The 18,298-nt window shown below is 42.3% G+C and overlaps 1 protein-coding gene across 1 annotated transcript in view; it reads left to right on the top strand.

Moving 5' to 3' along the window:
• The window catches only part of ADAMTS18 (ADAM metallopeptidase with thrombospondin type 1 motif 18), a 96,072-nt gene extending 80,213 nt beyond the window's left edge, over nt 1-15,859 (top strand). The window contains exons 19-23 of the mRNA XM_073308471.1: nt 2,060-2,264; nt 5,161-5,352; nt 5,963-6,175; nt 8,125-8,272; nt 14,925-15,859. Of these exons, the coding sequence (XP_073164572.1) occupies nt 2,060-2,264; nt 5,161-5,352; nt 5,963-6,175; nt 8,125-8,272; nt 14,925-15,040 (874 nt within the window). The 3' untranslated portion in view covers nt 15,041-15,859. The remainder of the gene's footprint in view (nt 1-2,059; nt 2,265-5,160; nt 5,353-5,962; nt 6,176-8,124; nt 8,273-14,924) is intronic.
• Nucleotides 15,860-18,298: the final 2,439 nt, after the last annotated feature.

Below are 18,298 nucleotides of genomic sequence, written 5' to 3'. Positions count from 1 at the left end.
AGTTACAAGAGTTCAAATACTTTCTGTTTGATATAAGCAGCTGCTCTGGTTGCCATAGGGCTTATGCTGTGATCGTGGGTGGGAGAGTTGGTGGCCCATGCAGTTGTGAATTAAAAGGGACAATCTTGATGGGTCCATATAATAAAAAAGAGTGAGAATTCCTATTTTAAAAGATTCAGTTTAAATTCAGAGCTTGATATTGGGAGAAGGTTTTGGAGACTCATTAATTTGATTGGATCAGTTCAAGGTTCTCCCATAGACGCAGGATTTGTTTATATGTTTCCTTGTGCTCCCTCCATCTGTTCATTGCATCCACCTGCTATCTATAGTCTTTCACGTAGATTGTGAGCTCTTTGGGACAGGGACTGTCTCTTTGTTATCTGTTGTATGCCTAGCACAATGGGGCTCTGCACTGTACTACAAATAATATTGCTCATTTTCAAAAGTGAACCCCGCCTGTGCAGTTCAACAATACACCTGAGGACCCTGTGTGATTTTTAGTGATGATATGCATCAGGGAACCTTGTTGGGTGACTGGAGTAGTAGTAGTCAGCTGGTTAATTTGATAATGTTTTATTTAGATTTCATATAATCTGGCTGGTTAAACTGCCAAAAGTATTTGTCTTGGGACATCATCTAAATCCTCTTAACTCTAACGACAGGGTTACTGAATTTAGCAAACCATTTCTTTGTTGCTTTATTTTAAAGAGCAAGAGAACTTTGTAAACAGATTTATTATCCAAAGCAAAGAGAGGAAGACTAGAATTGTGCAGCACCAATAATACACGTAGGTCCATCTGCATTAGCATCCATATGCTTATACATTGTGGGTTGCATGCATGGAGGCTGAGCATCTAGAAAATGGTGCTTTTGAAAAATTTGGTCCTTAGTGTTCTCCTTCTGCCATACTGGCATCTCCTTCAGAGTCTGTTTTGATAGGTCCTCTCTTTCTTTTCCAACACTCCTTTAGGGTTTCACAAGGTTTTGTCCTTGGCCTCCTCCTCTCTTTCCAGTCTCTCATTTTCTCACAAGCCTTCAACCAATATTTCTATCTGGCCACATCTGACCTGTTTTTTCTCTACCATAACCTGTCCCTCCCTCTGGCTGCTCCTGCTGGAAATCTCACCATCAACTAAAACTGAACATGGCCAAAATCAAACTCCTTATCTTTTCTCCAAAGCCAAGCCTGTTTTTAGCCAAACAGGTTTAAATTAAAAAAGAAGACCGGACTTCAAAAAGAAAGATGACTGCGGTAGGGAGGACTTGTTAGCTAGGTTAGTTGATTTTCTGGGAATCATATTCTTTATCTGCCCAAAGAGAGAATGTGATAGATTCTCTGTAGAATTCAAAATTCCATTCTTTATGCGCAGGCCCATAGGTGTGTTGACATGCATGTGCCCTAGCAGAACAAGCACCAGTAGAATTTAAATATTCGGCCAAATCCCGTAGTCTTAATTCCAGCTCAGCTAACACCCCCATCGAGTTCTCTGTGAGGCCCGCACAAAATCAATCAACAAATGATGGCCCAGTTATGTAGCGTTCAGGGAGAGTTGGTTTTATTTATTTTAAAAAACCCATCTTTCTGATGAGTTGAACCCATCAAGTTGTCCAACATCAACCTGTGTGACTGCATGAGATTTTAGTGTGCCCTTTGTTCCTCCCCTCTCTCCTACTGTTTGTTGCACTCACATGTTGTGTCTTGTTTCATATTAAACACTCTCTGGGGCAGGGAATGTGTTTCTCCTTGTGGTTGTACAGCATCTACCACAATAGGATCCCTAATCCTGATTGAACCTTAGGGCACTGCCACAATGCAAATAAAAATAATAATTACTGGGAGTTGTTCCTGAGCAAGGGCTGCAAGATTTATTCTTCTTGCATTTCAAAATGTTCTTGCAGATGGACTGCATGAGTCTTGCGCAAATTATTTAACGGCAACACCGGTCAAATGGATTGAATAGATTGGATTGTGCATTTGAACTTAATCTTCACTATACTGATTGTATATGGTGCATTATAGTCATGTGTTTGTAAGAAATAATTCATTCTCTCCTATCAGCTGGTCGACAGGTGAATGGAGTGTATGCAGCAAGTCTTGTGGTGGAGGGCAACAAAGTCGCCCAATTCAATGCGCCCAGAAAAAGACTTTTCAAAAGGAAGAGGTGGTAGCACATTCTCTTTGTCCAGTCAGCACTCCAGCCCAAGTACAGAAATGTAATACCCAAGACTGCCCACCTGAATGGAGCCCTGGACCGTGGACTCAGGTAATCTAGAGAAATAGTCAGAATGTTTTCTTTTGACAGAGGTAGCTGGAATGAATGTGTATAGAATAGTTTTCCTGACATAGTTGTATCCTGCCTACCTTGGAAGGTCTGTGTAGGAAAATAATAAAAATAATCTGCTTTGTTTTTAGATAGCAATTGTACTAAACTAATCAGAAAGCATGGCTGGTATAAGTGGATGCATGGACTTGCATCTGTCTACCCTAATTTGGAATTTGTCCCTCAGTCAGCAGAGGGAAAAGGAGGAGCTTCCTAGTACACACAAACAGAGCCACAGGATTCTCTGGTTTTCTGAAGGACAAGTCTCTGTGGTTTCCTTAAAGCCATAGCCCGCCCCCCACCCCTTTCTGACATTTGTTCATACAGCAATATTAACATTTCTCAGAGAAGAATATCGGCAGAGGTACCACTAATGGAAAAAGAATGGGGTTAGAATGGCACATCAGTGCACACATGCATTTTTGAAATGCGGACAGATGAAGTTATGTTTTACTCAATGATACGTGTAATAATCACATATTTACTTTGGTTAGTGTAGCCCATTCCAAGTAAGTAATTTAGTAGTGCAGTAAATTATTATTAGTGGCATAAGTCAGTAGCAACGGGCCCCCAGGCAGATTTCTGTGTATACACACCCTTTTTCAGAAATGTATGAAAAGTATGAATACTCTGAAGTTAAAAACTCATTTCTGCTATTTTTGCAATGATGCTTGTGCTGGCACATAGTGAATGTTAATTTAAGGGTAAATGAACTGCTGTGAGAACTGACACTGTGGGCCTATGTCAAAAGAAGCAAAGTCCATTTTAAGTTTTTCGGTCTTCATTTAATGAGCTACAAGATTGATACAAATCTGTTGTAAAAACGAACGTTTTTTAATTGTAGTACTCTTTGTGAGAGTTTAGAGAGGACTGGATCTAGGTGGTCACAGTCACAGAGGACATAATGCCTTTTGAGGAGAACAGAACTTCTCATTATCCTATCACATTGCACAAGAAGAACAAAGCTGCTCAATGGGCTGCAGTCTTAGAATGGTCAAAAAGAATTACTATTTGTTTTTCAGTGTATAAGCAAATCTCTGGAATTCACTGTTGCAGAAGGTTGTGAAATCAGATATTATGGCTAATTTTTTAAAGGATATGGACAATGTTTTCAACACCGACAAAGTTTGCAGTTACAAAAACAAAAATAAAGGAAATAAAATTCCCCAGTTGGCAAGATACATGATAGAGGTTTCTATTGAAGCTAAACAGTTATCAACAAAGATAAAAAATGGAAGAGTGTTTAACTGTGGGACCAAAGATACCTTTCCCTTCTCAGTTATTCATCTTTTACTTTTGACTTTGGTGTTGTCATTTCACTAGTCATGCAGTCATTAAGGTGTTTCAGGACCAGAATTTCTAATGTTAAAAACAAATTTAAAAATAGCTTTGCTTCGGGGCAAGAGGGAGGGGTGGGCAGGGCTTGAGAACCTTTCAGATTTTCTTTTACATCATACAGAAGCAAAAAGAGAAACCCAATCTTTCCCCCTTTGCTATACATCTGTGAATTTGCTGTTTCAGTTTGGGATTTCCAAAGGGACTTAAGAAAATTAGGCTAAACTCCTATCAAAATATAATGGCAGTTGGGCACATAACTTCTTTAGGTCTCTCTGAAAAGCTCAGTCTCCATCTATCATGTTGCAGACTCTAAATACATAAATAAAAGTGTACCCCTCACAATGTCAAATCTCTTCAGAGACAGATAGGGAGAATTCAGCTCAGTTTATGGGAAGACAACAAATCCAAGCTTTTCAGCGAGCACAGGTTACTGTGCACTGAATTTGGATAGAATGTTTTTAAAATGTCCATAGTCTAATATGCACTTTGGTAGCACAGTACACAGGCTTTTACATGCGTATGATTAACCCAATGAACTCTGGTAAAAAAGTAACAAATGGAAAGCAAGTACAGGATGGTAGGAAATGTGCAGAGTTATCTCAGGGCTTTCATAATTCTGCAATTTCTGCTCTAGAATATATTCAGTTGGTGCATTTTGTTTCAGCCACAAAAAGCATATTTTAGATTTTAAATCAACATAATAACAAACAAAAAATAAGAATAACTCAATATTTATAATGTTTTCTAACCACAGCCAAAATATCCCGACTTCTAGTCATGGCTTTGCCAAATAACTTGCTTTGTGGCTTTGGCTAAGGCAAGCATATGGCATTCTCTGTCCCAGGTTTTCTTTTGAACTGAGATCCATTCTCTGAAGGAGCAAGCGGGGGCTATCAGTGAGTTTGTTACGTCTCCCTGATTTGCAAGCTTCACCTGCTCTAGCCCTGGCCCTAGCAGAAATTGGAGCAGCCTTGGAGCCGCTGTAACTTACAGCAGCTGGCTGTGGCCTTCAAGGGACCAAACACTAATTGAGATTTGGAAGAGTACAGCTGCCATCTACCTCCTCCCATCCTCTATGCCAGGGTGGGTTTGGGTAACATAGGAACCCGCTAGTGTAGCTTTACACTAGCTGAGAGCGCCCTGCACTAGGGAGATTCTCAGCTGGGCAGTTAGGGCCAGATTTCAGCCCCTTTGTGTTGCCAAGGGCTGAGAGAATCTCTCTTTCTGCTTCAGTTCCCCACAGATAGAACAGAGAATGCTTATCTTCCGTAGTGGAGGGCTGTGAGGGTTAGTTAAGGCTACACAATAAAATGTTTAACTCCAGGTTTGAAAAATAAAAAGTACCACAGAAGTATGTTTATTACATTACATTTTCCATAACAGAATTACAGGTTTAAGTTAACAGCAGTGGCTACAGATAAGATTCATTACGGCTTCTGTGTTCTGCTCAATCTCAGTTTTAAGTGTCCCAAACTCAAATGAATATTTCTTTCTGCCAAAGTGTTCCAAGACCTGTGGGAGAGGCATGAAGAAACGGGAAGTCCATTGCAAAAGCACCAGCCCTTCCAAGCTGAAGATCGTACCAGAAAGTATGTGCAGCACAGATCACAAGCCAGAATCCCAACAGACCTGTGTACTGGGACGATGTCCCAAAAACGATCGGCTCCAGTGGGTGGTTTCTTCTTGGAGTGAGGTACAGTACCACAATCTGAATGACGGTCTTGCTCTCTGCAGAGCTCATAAAAGAGTGCTGAAACACAAGCATGCATGGAGCATATGAGAGGGGGAAAAGTGCTATGGATTCAGTAAGGGTCATGATCTGATGAAAATACAAACTCTGGATCAGTCATTTATCAGGGTTTTGCCTGTAACTAATATAGTCCAAATTTTAAAAAATAACTAGTAATTTGTGGCACCTTACTTTTTAGGTGCCCTACTTAAAATACCTGGAGAGGCCTGATTTTCAGAACGTGTTAGGGCACCTTCCCTCCCTTTAAGATGTTTCAATTTGGGCGTCTAAAAGATTGAGGTACTCAAAGTCAATTTTGAAAATTTACATCTTCTTGTCTCAAAACACTTGGCTGTATCCTGCTGTCAGTTTTTATGCCAGATCCCCCCTGGCTTCACAGTGGTTTCCAAGATGGCAGAATTCATACTAGTATGGAAATATCTTCCCATGATCTTTATGTTTTTATTTTCCATGAGGCATTCATATTTCGACAAAAGTTTATCCAGTCTTTAGTGGAACCGATATTAATTTATGGCAATGTATTATTTTAAAAGCATGTGCTTCGTTTTTTTAGTGCTCAGCCTCCTGTGGCTCAGGTATTAAAAAGCGGGAAATGAAGTGCAGCGAGAAAAGCATCCATGGAAAATGGATCACTTTCCCTCAGCGAAGATGTCGGAACATAAAGAAACCAAACATAGAACTAGAAGAAGCATGTAACAAAGGGGCTTGTCCACTGCAGAGGTTATACCGCATGGTGTCTGGATGGTATTCCTCACCCTGGCAGCAGGTATGACAAAAAAAAGTCAGCCTGGAGGATTTGAAGTAGGTTACTCCTTTCTCTCCCGACTCAGAGCTCTCCATTCCTAATGGCACTTTGTCTTTTGGCGTTTATGGAGTCAGTAGGGAGTGTACAGTCCCCTCCGGGTGGTAGATCTAACCCTGTTCTCCCACAATTGGTCACTGTGGAATGGAGAACCTCACATTCACCACGTGGGTCACCTTGATGACCAGAACAATAACCCTCCCAGTTCAGTCCTCTTTGAACACAACCACACATTGTAGTCAGCTGTCAGAGTTCGAAATATCAGGCCAAATTGTGTTCTCCATTACATCCAGGCAGCCCCACTGGCCTAACATGTGGTAATAGGACATGATGTAACCAGTGAGTGGGAATGGCTGGTACGTAGGGCAGTCAGTCCAAAAAGTCGACTGGGGCATGGTGAAGTCAGTGCGCAGGCAGCATTGGTGTTTGGTGAAACACCTTCTGAATCATGGGTAATGCCCAGGGAAACTGCACAAGCAGACCATGCATAGTTGTGCAGCCATTCCAAAGAGAGGGCTAGAATAGAGTATAATCAGCCATAATGGGACTGTTGTATTTTAATGTTGATAGCCCACAGGAGTCTTCTGCATATAGTCATAAGAACATAAGAATAGCCATGTTGGGTCAGACTAATGGTCCATCTAGCCCAGCATCCTTTCTTCCGACAGTGGCCGGCCGTCAGATGCTTCAGAGGGAATGAAAAGAACAGGGCAATTATCAAGTGATCCATCCTGTTGTCCAGTCTCAGCTTCTGGCAATATTCCATAGATCTTGGACCATGCAGATAGTTTGGTATAATGTAGCTGGCTCCATATTCCTGCATTTTGGTGTAGCTAGTTCCTTTATGCTAAAATTGAAGAATCTCAGCTCTTACTCGTGGTGTCCCTAGCCGCTGTTTGCCAGAAGCTGGGAATGGGCAGCAGGGGATGGATCACTTGATGATTACCGGTGCTGTTCATTCCCTGTAAAGCATCTGGCGTTGGTCACTGTTGGAAGACAGGATACTGAGCTAGATGGTCCTTTGGTCTGACCCAGTGTGACCGTTCTTATGTTCTTATATGTGCTGCAGTTGCACTACATTCTATGCCATTTCCAAACTCCATCTTTCCATTCTTCTTGGAAGTGCACTGTAGATGAACCATTACATATCTGTATTTACAATGTATTAGAGCATCTGCACAGATTGTCTAAAATTCCTTAAATACTATGATTAATTACTGGATCAGCCTGTATTTGTTTCTACATTCTTGCAAACAAGCTTCTGTATTTCTGGAACTGATCTACTTTATGAGTCACATATCTATGAGACATGTATTCGTTTAACATTGTAGACTTGCAACAATGTATGCCTGACAATTTTAATCAGATTATACCAATCACATCGGTCTTAAGGACATACTTGTCATGAAGCACATGCAAGTAAAAACTCACTCACTTCATAATACTTCAGAGATCTTCTTGAAAATACTTGTTTTTTTTCCAGATATTTCCACAAGTATGGCTTCACTGGGAATTTTACCTGCATTGGGACAGCACAACTGGGCCCAGAGAATCAAGTTTCAAAACAGATCAGCACACAAAATTGGGGCTAGATTTTCTAAAAATCTCATCTCCCATTTAGGTACCTAAATAAGTAACCAGATTTTCAGAGGTGTTCAGTGCAAGTTGGATACGGGGCTCTTTTGAAAATCTGGCACTTGCTTTAGTGGCTCAATGGGAGCTGAGCTCACTTGAAAATCTGGCTCTGACTGTGGGTGCTGAGCACCGGGACAACTGGCTCTGTGCTCTTTTGAAAATTTGGCCCTTAGGCTCTTTACAATTTGTAGGCCTCATCCAAAGCCCTGGACACTTCAAGGGCCTTGGAAGACCATCTGTGTTCTAGAATGTGGCTTCTCATCTTTCCTTTTCTGCAGTGTACAGTAACGTGTGGTGGGGGAGTGCAAATCCGTAGCGTGCAGTGCCTCCGGCAGGGGCAACCGGCAGCTGGGTGTCTGCCACATCAGAAACCAGCTGTGTCGAGAGCCTGCAATACTAACTTCTGCCCAGCTCCAGAGAAAAAAGGTAAAACATCAAACTCTGCGTTGTGAATTACATTCAATGGTGGGTTTAGTTCCTTGGAATTGTATAGCCTGACAAACATCACCTTTGCTAGGTATGTTCTCAGAATAGGTGTGCGGGGGTTGTATCTTCCTGTGTAAATTCAGTATCACCTTTGCGCTCTGCAATATATTAAATTTGGAAGTGCATCACCTCTCTTCACAAGCAGACATAAGGGGCTAGCTGCTAGGTCTGATATGTTCAAGAGGGGACAGATGTTTTTAAATGCAGGAACATGTTGAATCATAAAGGATATGTCTTTTTTTTTTTTTCTTTCTTTTTTTTTTTGCAGTTCGGGTTTGAGTTGTTTCTCCAGCTCCGGTTAAGTAAAGATTGGGCTGCACTGTGCATTACCTTAACCTCCACCCTCTTACAGTGCCTTCTATTGATGGGAACATCCCATAGAGACATTGGCATAAAGTTAAAATAGTGACTTTTTTTATAGAGCAAGGGCAAACTGTTCTTGCTGCTGCAGAGCGGAGGCCCCTCATAGCTTCAGTTTTCTTTCATTTGTCTCTCTTTGGCTTCCAAGTCATGATGAATAATAACAGAAGTAAGTCTTAATATGTACCACCCTGCAATTTTTCCTGTAGCTGTCACTTATGGCCCAGTTATGCCCTGTAGGCCCAGCTTACAGTGAACAGGCAGTGTGGAGTCACACCTCTCCAGTAGGGTTGCCAATTTTCTAATCCCACCAAACCGAACACTTTAGCCTTGCCCCGTCCCCGAGGCCACACACCCCTGCTTCGCTCCTTCCCTGAGGCCTTGCCCCCCTTGCTCACTACATTCCCCTGCCCTCGGTGGCTCACTCTCCCCCACCCCAACCCCCACCCCCTGTGCCAACCCAGTGAAAGTGAGTGAGGGTGGGGGAGAGTGAGCCACCGAGGGCAGGGGAATGTAGTGAGCAAGGGGGGCAGGGGGTGAGGGCTCTAACTGGGGATGTAGGCTCCAGGGTGGGGCTAGAAATGAGGGGTTCAGGGTGCGGGAGGGGGCTGCAGGTTGTCTGGGGTGGGGCAGAGGGGTTAAGAGTGTGGGAAGGGCCTCTGGGCTGGGACGGGGTTTGGGGGCAGGAGGGGGTGAGGCCTCTGTCTAGGGATGCAGGCTCTGGGTGGGGACAGGGATGAGGGGTTTGGGGTGCAGGAGGCAGCCACAGGATGGGGGGTAGAGCAGAGGTATTCAGAGTGTGGGAGGGAGCTTGGGGCTGGGGCAGGGAATTGGGGTGCAGGGGAGGTGAGGGATCCTCTGGGGGTGCAGGCCCTAGGATGGGGTCAGGGATGTGGGGTTTGAGGTGCAGGGGGGGCTCCAGGTTTGGGGGTGGCTCACAGCTGTGGCAGGGGGTTGGAGCTCAGAGTTGGGGCACAGGCTTATCTCCAGCAGCTCCCAGTCAGTGGTGCAGTGTGGGGGCTAAGGTAGGCTTCGTGTCTGTCCTGGAACCGCGCTATGCCCCGGAAGCAGCCAGCAGGTCCGGCTCCTAGGCAGGGAGAGCCATGAGGCTCTGCATGCTGCTCTTGCTCGCAGGCACCACCCCCTAGGTCCCACTGGCCTGGAACCGGTGAATGGAAGTGCGAAGCTGGTGCTCGGGATGGGGGCAGCATGCAGAGCCTTATGGTCCCCCTCCTAGGAGCTGGACCTGCTGGCCGCTTCCGGGGCACAGCACGGAGCCAGGACAGGTAGGGACTAGCCTGTCTTAGCCCTGCAGCACCGCTGATCAGACTTAATGGCCCCATTAACGGTGCTGACTAGAGCCTCCAGGGTCCCTTTTCGATGGGTGTTCCGGTCAAAAATCAGACACATGGTCACCCTACTCTCCAGTCAGAATGTCCTGTCCCAGGGAGACTGCCACCTTGAGCTCTCAGGCATTCACATGCTGCATGCCTTCTATAAGGCACAGCTAGCTCTCCCCTACGCTGTTGGCTAGCTCTGCTGGCAGGTACATGGTGTGTGGGGACCTAGACATGGAACTATGCTCTGGTCTCTCCATGCTATCTTTGGGGTGTTTTGAAGCTCTAGCGGAGTGGGGCGGAAGCAGTCTCTGTGCTCCTCTGGGTGCAGGGGCTGAAATTCTCCCTGGCCCATACATGTGGCATGCAAAGAGGGGGAGGTTTCTTACATCTTCCTCCCTCCTCTCCTTCCCCACCCCCATTGTGCATTATTGTAAGGACCAGGCAAAATTTCAAGTCTTTAACTGGATAAAATTCTCACTGCAGTCAGCATTTGGCCTGTATCATGCTATTCATCCCCGCATCCCAAAGTACTTTACAAACATTAATTCTCAAAAGACCCCTGGTGAGGGATTTTAGCGTTAGTATACCCATTTTACACATAGGAGCTGAAAATAGAGGTGGTGCCCTGGTTGAAAAAACAAAAGCCAGTGCCAGGTCATAGTTGACTTTCTTCAGGTCCTAGAGCAAGGTCATAGCAGCACTTGGACAAGAACACAGGCATCCGTACTCCCTGTCTCCTGCTCTAACCATCAGACAGTATTCTCTCTCATCCATATTGATTCCTGAAGCGTCACTGTGTGTGGAAAACCTATAAAATGCATTGATACATCAGCCACCAGGCCTTTGGGAAACATAATATTGCATGAGCCCAAGAGGCAAGACAGGTACAGAAATAATATCAATACTGCTTTATCTGCGCAAAGTCCATCCTCAGGATTCATCAATCAGCTGCAACCAGCCTGGGTAGGAGGAATGGATGAATCAGGTCTAAACGGGATAAGTAAATAACTGAACAAGTTTGAAAAGTGACTAAACAGTTCTAAAGACTCAGGAGTTAGTTCCAAATCTTCTGGGAAGTTCTGCTGTGCTTCAGAATTTGTTTTGTGAATTTATTAAATCACTTTCTCTCATGTATAGCAAACCCATCAGCCCCCAACATGTCTTCCCCCAACCATATTTCATGTCTGGGCTGGTATCTGTTATTCATTTTGGTCTTGGCCAGTTTCTCTCCCTCCCCACAGCTGTAGAAGCTTTGTTTTGTAACTGGTTCTTCAGACTCTGGAGATCAATTCTCTCTCCACTGCTCTTTAACTCTACATCCAAATCAGCGCATAGAGAAGGGGCCAGCTGTGCTGCAATCACATGGAAGCAAATCACTCTCAATTAACAGCCGCACAGCTCCAGCTCTGAGAGCCATTAGGGAGAAATCGTGAAGAAGAAATGAATGTTTCAGGGATAGTTGTCATGCTCTCCTAGACAATGTGGGTCTCCCCTCTAGCAATTTTTTCTCATTTTCATCACTCCACCAGAGACAGCAACAGGTACTGTAACGTATAGCCAGTAAATCCAAGCTACTTGGAGCATCTTAAAAGGAAAACTGCATTTTTTTAAGACATTGACATTTATGAAAATGAGGGACCATACTAACTGGAATCAATGGGAGTTGTTCCATTGACTTCAGTGGTCTCTGGGTTAGGTCCTAAAAGTAATTCTTTTCAAGTGCCTAAATCCCATCCTCAGAAGGGACTTATGTGCTATGGGTTTTGTTATGTTCCATTGACTGTGAACGCTCCCAAGTGCCTAGGTCACTTTTGAAAATGAGACTCAATCACTTTTTAAAATTTACCCTAAGTGACTAAGGAGCCTGACTGGGTTAGAAAATGTGTTGTGAGAACTTTCCCCTCATAATTCTGCATATACCTCTCAGTCATCACTTGCAATGCCCTTCCCCCTGAAGTCACAAGTCCTGTCTTGAGCATTCACTGTCAGACTTGGTTAATTGTGTGGTGGTTTTGTCTTGGTATGGTGGATAATGGGCCAAACGGTGCAAAGCTGGGACCATCTCCTTCCTACTGGACATTCAAATTGGAATTTAAAACCGGACTCTAGGGCGGAAATGCTACAGCATGGGATGTGCCACCTACTTCCCAGAGTGCAGTTTGTCCAGCGCCAGTCTGTTATTATGTGATGTTGCTTGCAATGTGTTATTGTGGGGGAAAGCATGTTATTAGACAATGATGTCTCATGTCAGATGATGTACCTCATGCACATCATCTTTTGAGGGGGTTTCAAAACAAAACACTTAATCCTTCTTTAAAAAGAAGCCAATACAGTGAAGTGGCAGCGAATAAAAAAAGAGGGGTGTGTTGCTGCATAACTCTGGTGTTACAGATATGAGGGAGTCTGTATGGTCTGAGAGTAAGAGCATTTTTTCTGTGCCACCCCTTTAGTAGCTGAACTGAGAACACAGCCACCGGTAGCTAGATTTTTTTTAATAAGAATCCTTGTAAATTCCCTTTAGTGACCATGTGTACAGTAGTTGTGAAGGCAGAATGGAATGTTTTCCCATGCTCATTTAAGAGTTCAGTTTAGCTATAAATTTTTCTAAACCTCACTTTATGCTTCTTATGCTTTTTCAATTTGTTTATATATCATCCATATGAATCATCACTATGCACTTTAAAAGAAGCATAAAGCAGCCACTGCAAACATGTAGAATGGGATGGCCATGAAATATTTTTTAACCAACTGAGCTGTGTGTGTGTGAATCATATACAGAACTACATGAAGCCAAAAATTCATCTGCATTTTAGTGTCTGATTTTTTTTTTTAAATTAAAGGTGGGATTTTCAAACACACAGAGTTGGCCTAACTCTGCTCCCGTTAAAGTCAATGAGAATGTCACCACTTGAAGTGGGAGCAGAGCAAGGCCGATGTTAAGCATTTTTGAAAAATTCCACCCTAAATTACTGTGTCATATAATCTGATAAAAACCTTGATTATTACATTGGGGCCCCGTTCAGATTTTAATGAATGAAACATTCATATAAATGGTAGAATTTAGATGTCTCCCCATTTGAGGGTGCAAACTTGGGTCTCAAAAGTAGGGACCTTACAATAGATTTTGCTTTGTGGGTGCGAATTTTAACCCTTCTGTGCACTTAGGCTTAGATCATTGAAAATGAACCCTCCTCCCCACACCCGTAAAATGTGGGTACATGCATGTACACAAGCAATTTTGTGCACACACATACAGAGCTTGTGGTCTGAACATATAGATTTATTTCTGTAGAGTGTGTATACAAACACACACACACACACACTCTCAGAGCCTGAGCTATTTTCTCTGCAGATCAAAGAAAGGGTAGAGTAATATTCATTACTAGATTGTCTAGTCTAGGCTAGATTGTCGGGCTCAACGGGTAGTGATCAATGGCTCCATGTCTAGTTGGCAGCCGGTGTCAAGTGGAGTGCCCCAGGGGTCGGTCCTGGGGCTGGTTTTGTTCAATATTTTCATAAATGATCTGGAGGATGGTATGGATTGCACTCTCAGCAAATCTGCAGATGATACTAAACTGGGAGGAGTGGTAGATACGCTGGAGGGCAGGGATAGGATACAGAGGGCCCTAGACAAATTGGAGGATTGGGCCAAAAGAAATCTGATGAGGTTCAATAAGGATAAGTGCAGGGTCCTGCACTTAGGACGGAATAACCCAATGCACAGCTACAGACTAGGGACCGAATGGCTAGGCAGCAGTTCTGCGGAAAAGGACCTAGGGGTGACAGTGGACGAGAAGCTGGATATGAGTCAGCAGTGTGCCCTTGTTGCCAAGAAGGCCAATGGCATTTTGGGATGTATAAGTAGGGGCATAGCGAGCAGATCGAGGGACGTGATCGTTCCCCTCTATTCGACATTGGTGAGGCCTCATCTGGAATACTGTGTCCAGTTTTGGGCCCCACACTACAAGAAGGATGTGGATAAATTGGAGAGAGTCCAGCGAAGGGCAACAAAAATGATTAGGGGTCTGGAACACATGACTTATGAGGAGAGGCTGAGGGAACTGGGATTGTTTAGTCTGCAGAAGAGAAGAATGAGGGGGGATTTGATAGCTGCTTTCAACTACCTGAGAGGTGGTTCCAGAGAGGATGGTTCTAGACTATTCTCAGTGGTAGAAGAGGACAGGACAAGGAGTAATGGTCTCAAGTTGCAGTGGGGGAGGTTTAGGTTGGATATTAGGAAAAACTTTTTCACTAGGAAGGTGGTGAAACACTGGAATGCGTTACCTAGGGAGGTGTTAGAATCTCCTTCCTTAGAAGTTTTTAAGGTCAGGCTTGACAAAGCCCTGGCTGGGATGATTTAATTGGGGATTGGTCCTGCTTTGAGCAGGGGGTTGGACTAGATGACCTCCTGAGGTCCCTTCCAACCCTGATATTCTATGAGTCTATGAATCTATGATTCATTAGCATAGGGCTCAGTGGTGGACCCATTTGTGTAAATAGTTGGTTTTATTGCAGTGGTTATAATCTGTAAAATAATATAGTGATAAGGGATGAAATCTTGGCTTCAGTAAAGCCAATAGTTGAAACTCTCATTGACTTCAGTGGGCCAAGGATTTCACCCTAGGTTATTTTTAAAATGTTGTGTTATAAACTGTTTCATTTACCTCTCCTAATGCCACAGTGTATGACATCAGAAGTAGAGCTAATAAATTAAAAAGAAAGTGATATTGGAAAAAAAAGAGTGTACAAGGCTTCCTCCTTCTTTAACTGGAGTCATCCCTCATGTTTGCATCATTGGCAAGTGTGTAGAAATCAATAAGCAGAAGTCCTGCCTCATTTGCAGAATTGCTGAAATACACGCTAAACATAGTGATTGGATTTCCCTCTTTCAGATGATCCCTCTTGTCTGGATTTCTTCCCTTGGTGTCATCTGGTCCCCCAGCATGGTGTCTGCAACCACAAATTTTATGGCAAGCAGTGCTGTAAATCATGCACAAGGAAGAACTGATTGCAATATTTTATTGCAAGCCTGCAATGTCAGGATTCTCCCTTCTGGTTTACATTGAAATTCAATTGACTTTAAGGCAGGACCTGGTGCCACATAAGCCACTGATGGAAGAGAAACGTATGGTGGAGTACCTTTCTAGGGGACTATATGAGGTACAGTAATTATTAGATAAATGGTGATCCAGGACTGGGTTTTTTTGCTGACCTCCCTAAAGTACAGAGTACTACGGATCACTTGAACACTCCCAAGCAAGGGCACTTCTTCCCGTCACTCTTTAAATCTGTCATTGTGCACTGTCATACGTGATAAGGAAGAAAATAAGGTAAGCAATGCTCATCTGGATAATTTATCAGAATGTGAGCAAAAGAGATTGAGAATTCCATGCTGGAGGTTACAGTGTGGCAGTGTACTATATCTCAGTCTATCACCATTGCTTCTTTTCAATATTTGTTATGATAATGTCCATTCACAGTAAGGAGGAGGTTTACTACCATTCTCATGAGAGAGAGGACGATATGGCTGTTGCTGGGAGCATGCAGTGTCACACATCACAGGTGTTGTGACCACACTAAGTAAATAGTGCACTACGAAGATAAATGGTGCTTCTGTATTAGACTTGCTGCTGGAAAAGCAAGTTTGGCATCATGCTAATGTTTTTATTGTTTTGAAAAATTACACTTTCTGCTTAATGTAGAAACTCAGAGGTGGTTAACTAGCAACTTGAAATGTACTCCTAGAAATATTCAGCCAGTAGAATATGTGGGACTTTTAGTATTGCTGTGTAATACAGGTAAAATAGAATTTCACATTTTGACTAACTCAAGGAACTCAAAGATTTATTGAGCTCAATGGTTATATCGTTTTCAACATTCTAAGCACGTTAGGTAAATCATTTTAAGGTTTAAACTTGGTTTTTTTAAATAATAAAACTTCAAAATATGTTTTTCAGAAGATAAATTGTTTAAATGCCAATCTGCTGAAGAGTAACTTATTTTTATCTCAACTTTCTCTGCAAATTTTGGTTCATCAGTCAGCAAAAGAGAAATAGCAGGAATAGGATAGTCTGTTAATTCACATACACTTCTCAGAATGGTTAACTATTGATACATGAAATATAATCAGCTGGAAAAATAAGATAATCAGAAAAATCAAATTCAATTATATTTTTAGACATTTTCATAAACCTCAAAATACACTTTTTTAGATCAGGCTCCTTAAACATTTTATAGCACTTGCAATGATATTTGTAGTCATTCAGTATCCAGCAGTCAATAGATATCATATATCAAAAGGTACCATTTAAAATGTTTCTGCATTGGAAAAAACACACAATCTGTTTGCCAAAACCATTGTAACTGAAACAGGGCTGTGTCCTACTGTAATTTTCTGGGGAGTGGCTATAAGGGACATATTTATCTAATTCCACCCAATCCCACAACTTCTTTTGATGAATGTAGCTCAATTTTCCTGCTTTTTAAAGTATCATTTCAAACTAGGATTAGCCATCTCAGCACTAATGCCAGACAGTGGTCAGTTAAAATTAGCAGTTCCTTTTGCAACAATTTAAATGAAAAACATGTATTCTCTGATACTTTAAGAAATGTTGATTGGAAACATATCTCAATCAACTAGGCTCTGTCTTGATATTCGACTTTGTATAATTATAACTTTTTTTCTTGGAAAACTGCAAGGGTTTTTTTTTGTTTGTTTTGTTTTTATAATTGTGTCCTTTTATTATTTGATGTAAAATAATTAATTTATTAATGCATAGCTTTTCCTTTATATTTCATCACTTACTTCCTTAAGTAAGTGACAACAGTTCAGAAGAGAAAATGATAGTGTCAGAAAGTATGGATTATGGTGTAAAAAAGGCAAAAATATAAGTGTAATATTTAATTATTTTATAAGTTTTATAATAAAGTACTCTAACTGGTTCACTATATTTGGAATTGTAAAATTCTTGAATAAAATATGGAAGCTATAAATAGATGCTGAGACATGTAAATGGTGTATGTGTTTATCTATATTAATGCAAATAATCCCAGACTGTTCTAGATTAAGACAAATACAGTATACTAGTCTGACAAGCCCCATGGCCCCTCCCTAACACCATAATCCCACCCCTGTGCTGTTGACCTTCCTCATGCTGTGGATTTACCAAAGCCTGCTGTGGTAGAAGCAAGGACTACTTGAATTACTACTGTGCAGTGAATGGAGTTTAGATTTCAAACACTAAAAGAGCCTGAACTGATATAGCTTATGGTTTTATTAGCATGATGGCAGGACAATCACAAAAAAAACCTCCTGTGTTCAGGAGGTCATGTTTGGTTCACTTGTTCTCCTTGACCTATCCAGTTAGCAGTTGCACTGGGTGAGAAACTGCATTTGCTATCAAGAAAAATCTCCCATTACCTCACTTGACTTGCCTGTAGAGCATCTTAACATTTTTCAGTAGGATCTTCCAGTTGTTGGGACAGAAGTATCACCTGTGTGCACTCAGTTTACATGCACAGAAATAAAATATGGAGCCAAACACTGGAAAAAAGACAACATTGCATAAATGTGTATGGTTATGCTGCTGGATAAACCCCAAATTTATATATATATCTATTACAGAACTGCTGAATCCTCATACTGATATTTGGTTTGCAAAGTTTGGCAATTTTCAATGAGTTAGTTGCTCCAAGGCTCACTTTACAAAGCAGAATGGCGGCTTTTGTAAAAAGAACACCTGCATTTTCCATACTCAGATTTCATTACACTGCTGAAACTGAACAGATAGTTAATCAATGGTTTGATTGTTTTAATCAAACGCAACTACCTGAGGTGCCTGGAAGTCATGAACTGTTGCTGGAGGCAGATGAGCATTTTGCTGTATGTGGTTTTATAGCAACGTGAGCCAAATTGCTGGTTTCCTTTTTAAAGTGAATCCCGTTCAGAAGTATCAACACAATAAATTACCGTCTTCATTATTTCTATTGTAATAGCCCATAGGTGCCGCACAATCAGTGACTGGGGCCCCACTGTACACTGCACACACATACAATGAAAACACAGTCCCTGACCCAAAGCGTTACAGTCAGTTACATGATGAGAAATAAGGAGTGGATGCAGCAAGCAGACAGGAGGAGCACAAACTAAGTGAGATAATTATGATTGTGTAATAAAGCCTTGGTCATAGTACACCAGCTGCCTGGCCATCGTTGAGCATTTTGTGGGCCTCACCACACAGGTGAATTTTAAGTGGGGATTTGAAGA

The sequence above is a fragment of the Lepidochelys kempii genome, chromosome 12, assembly GCF_965140265.1.
Source record: "Lepidochelys kempii isolate rLepKem1 chromosome 12, rLepKem1.hap2, whole genome shotgun sequence".
Lineage (NCBI taxonomy): Eukaryota > Metazoa > Chordata > Testudines > Cheloniidae > Lepidochelys > Lepidochelys kempii.
Note: the sequence above shows the minus strand (reverse complement) of the source record. Positions and strands in the feature narration are given on the sequence as shown.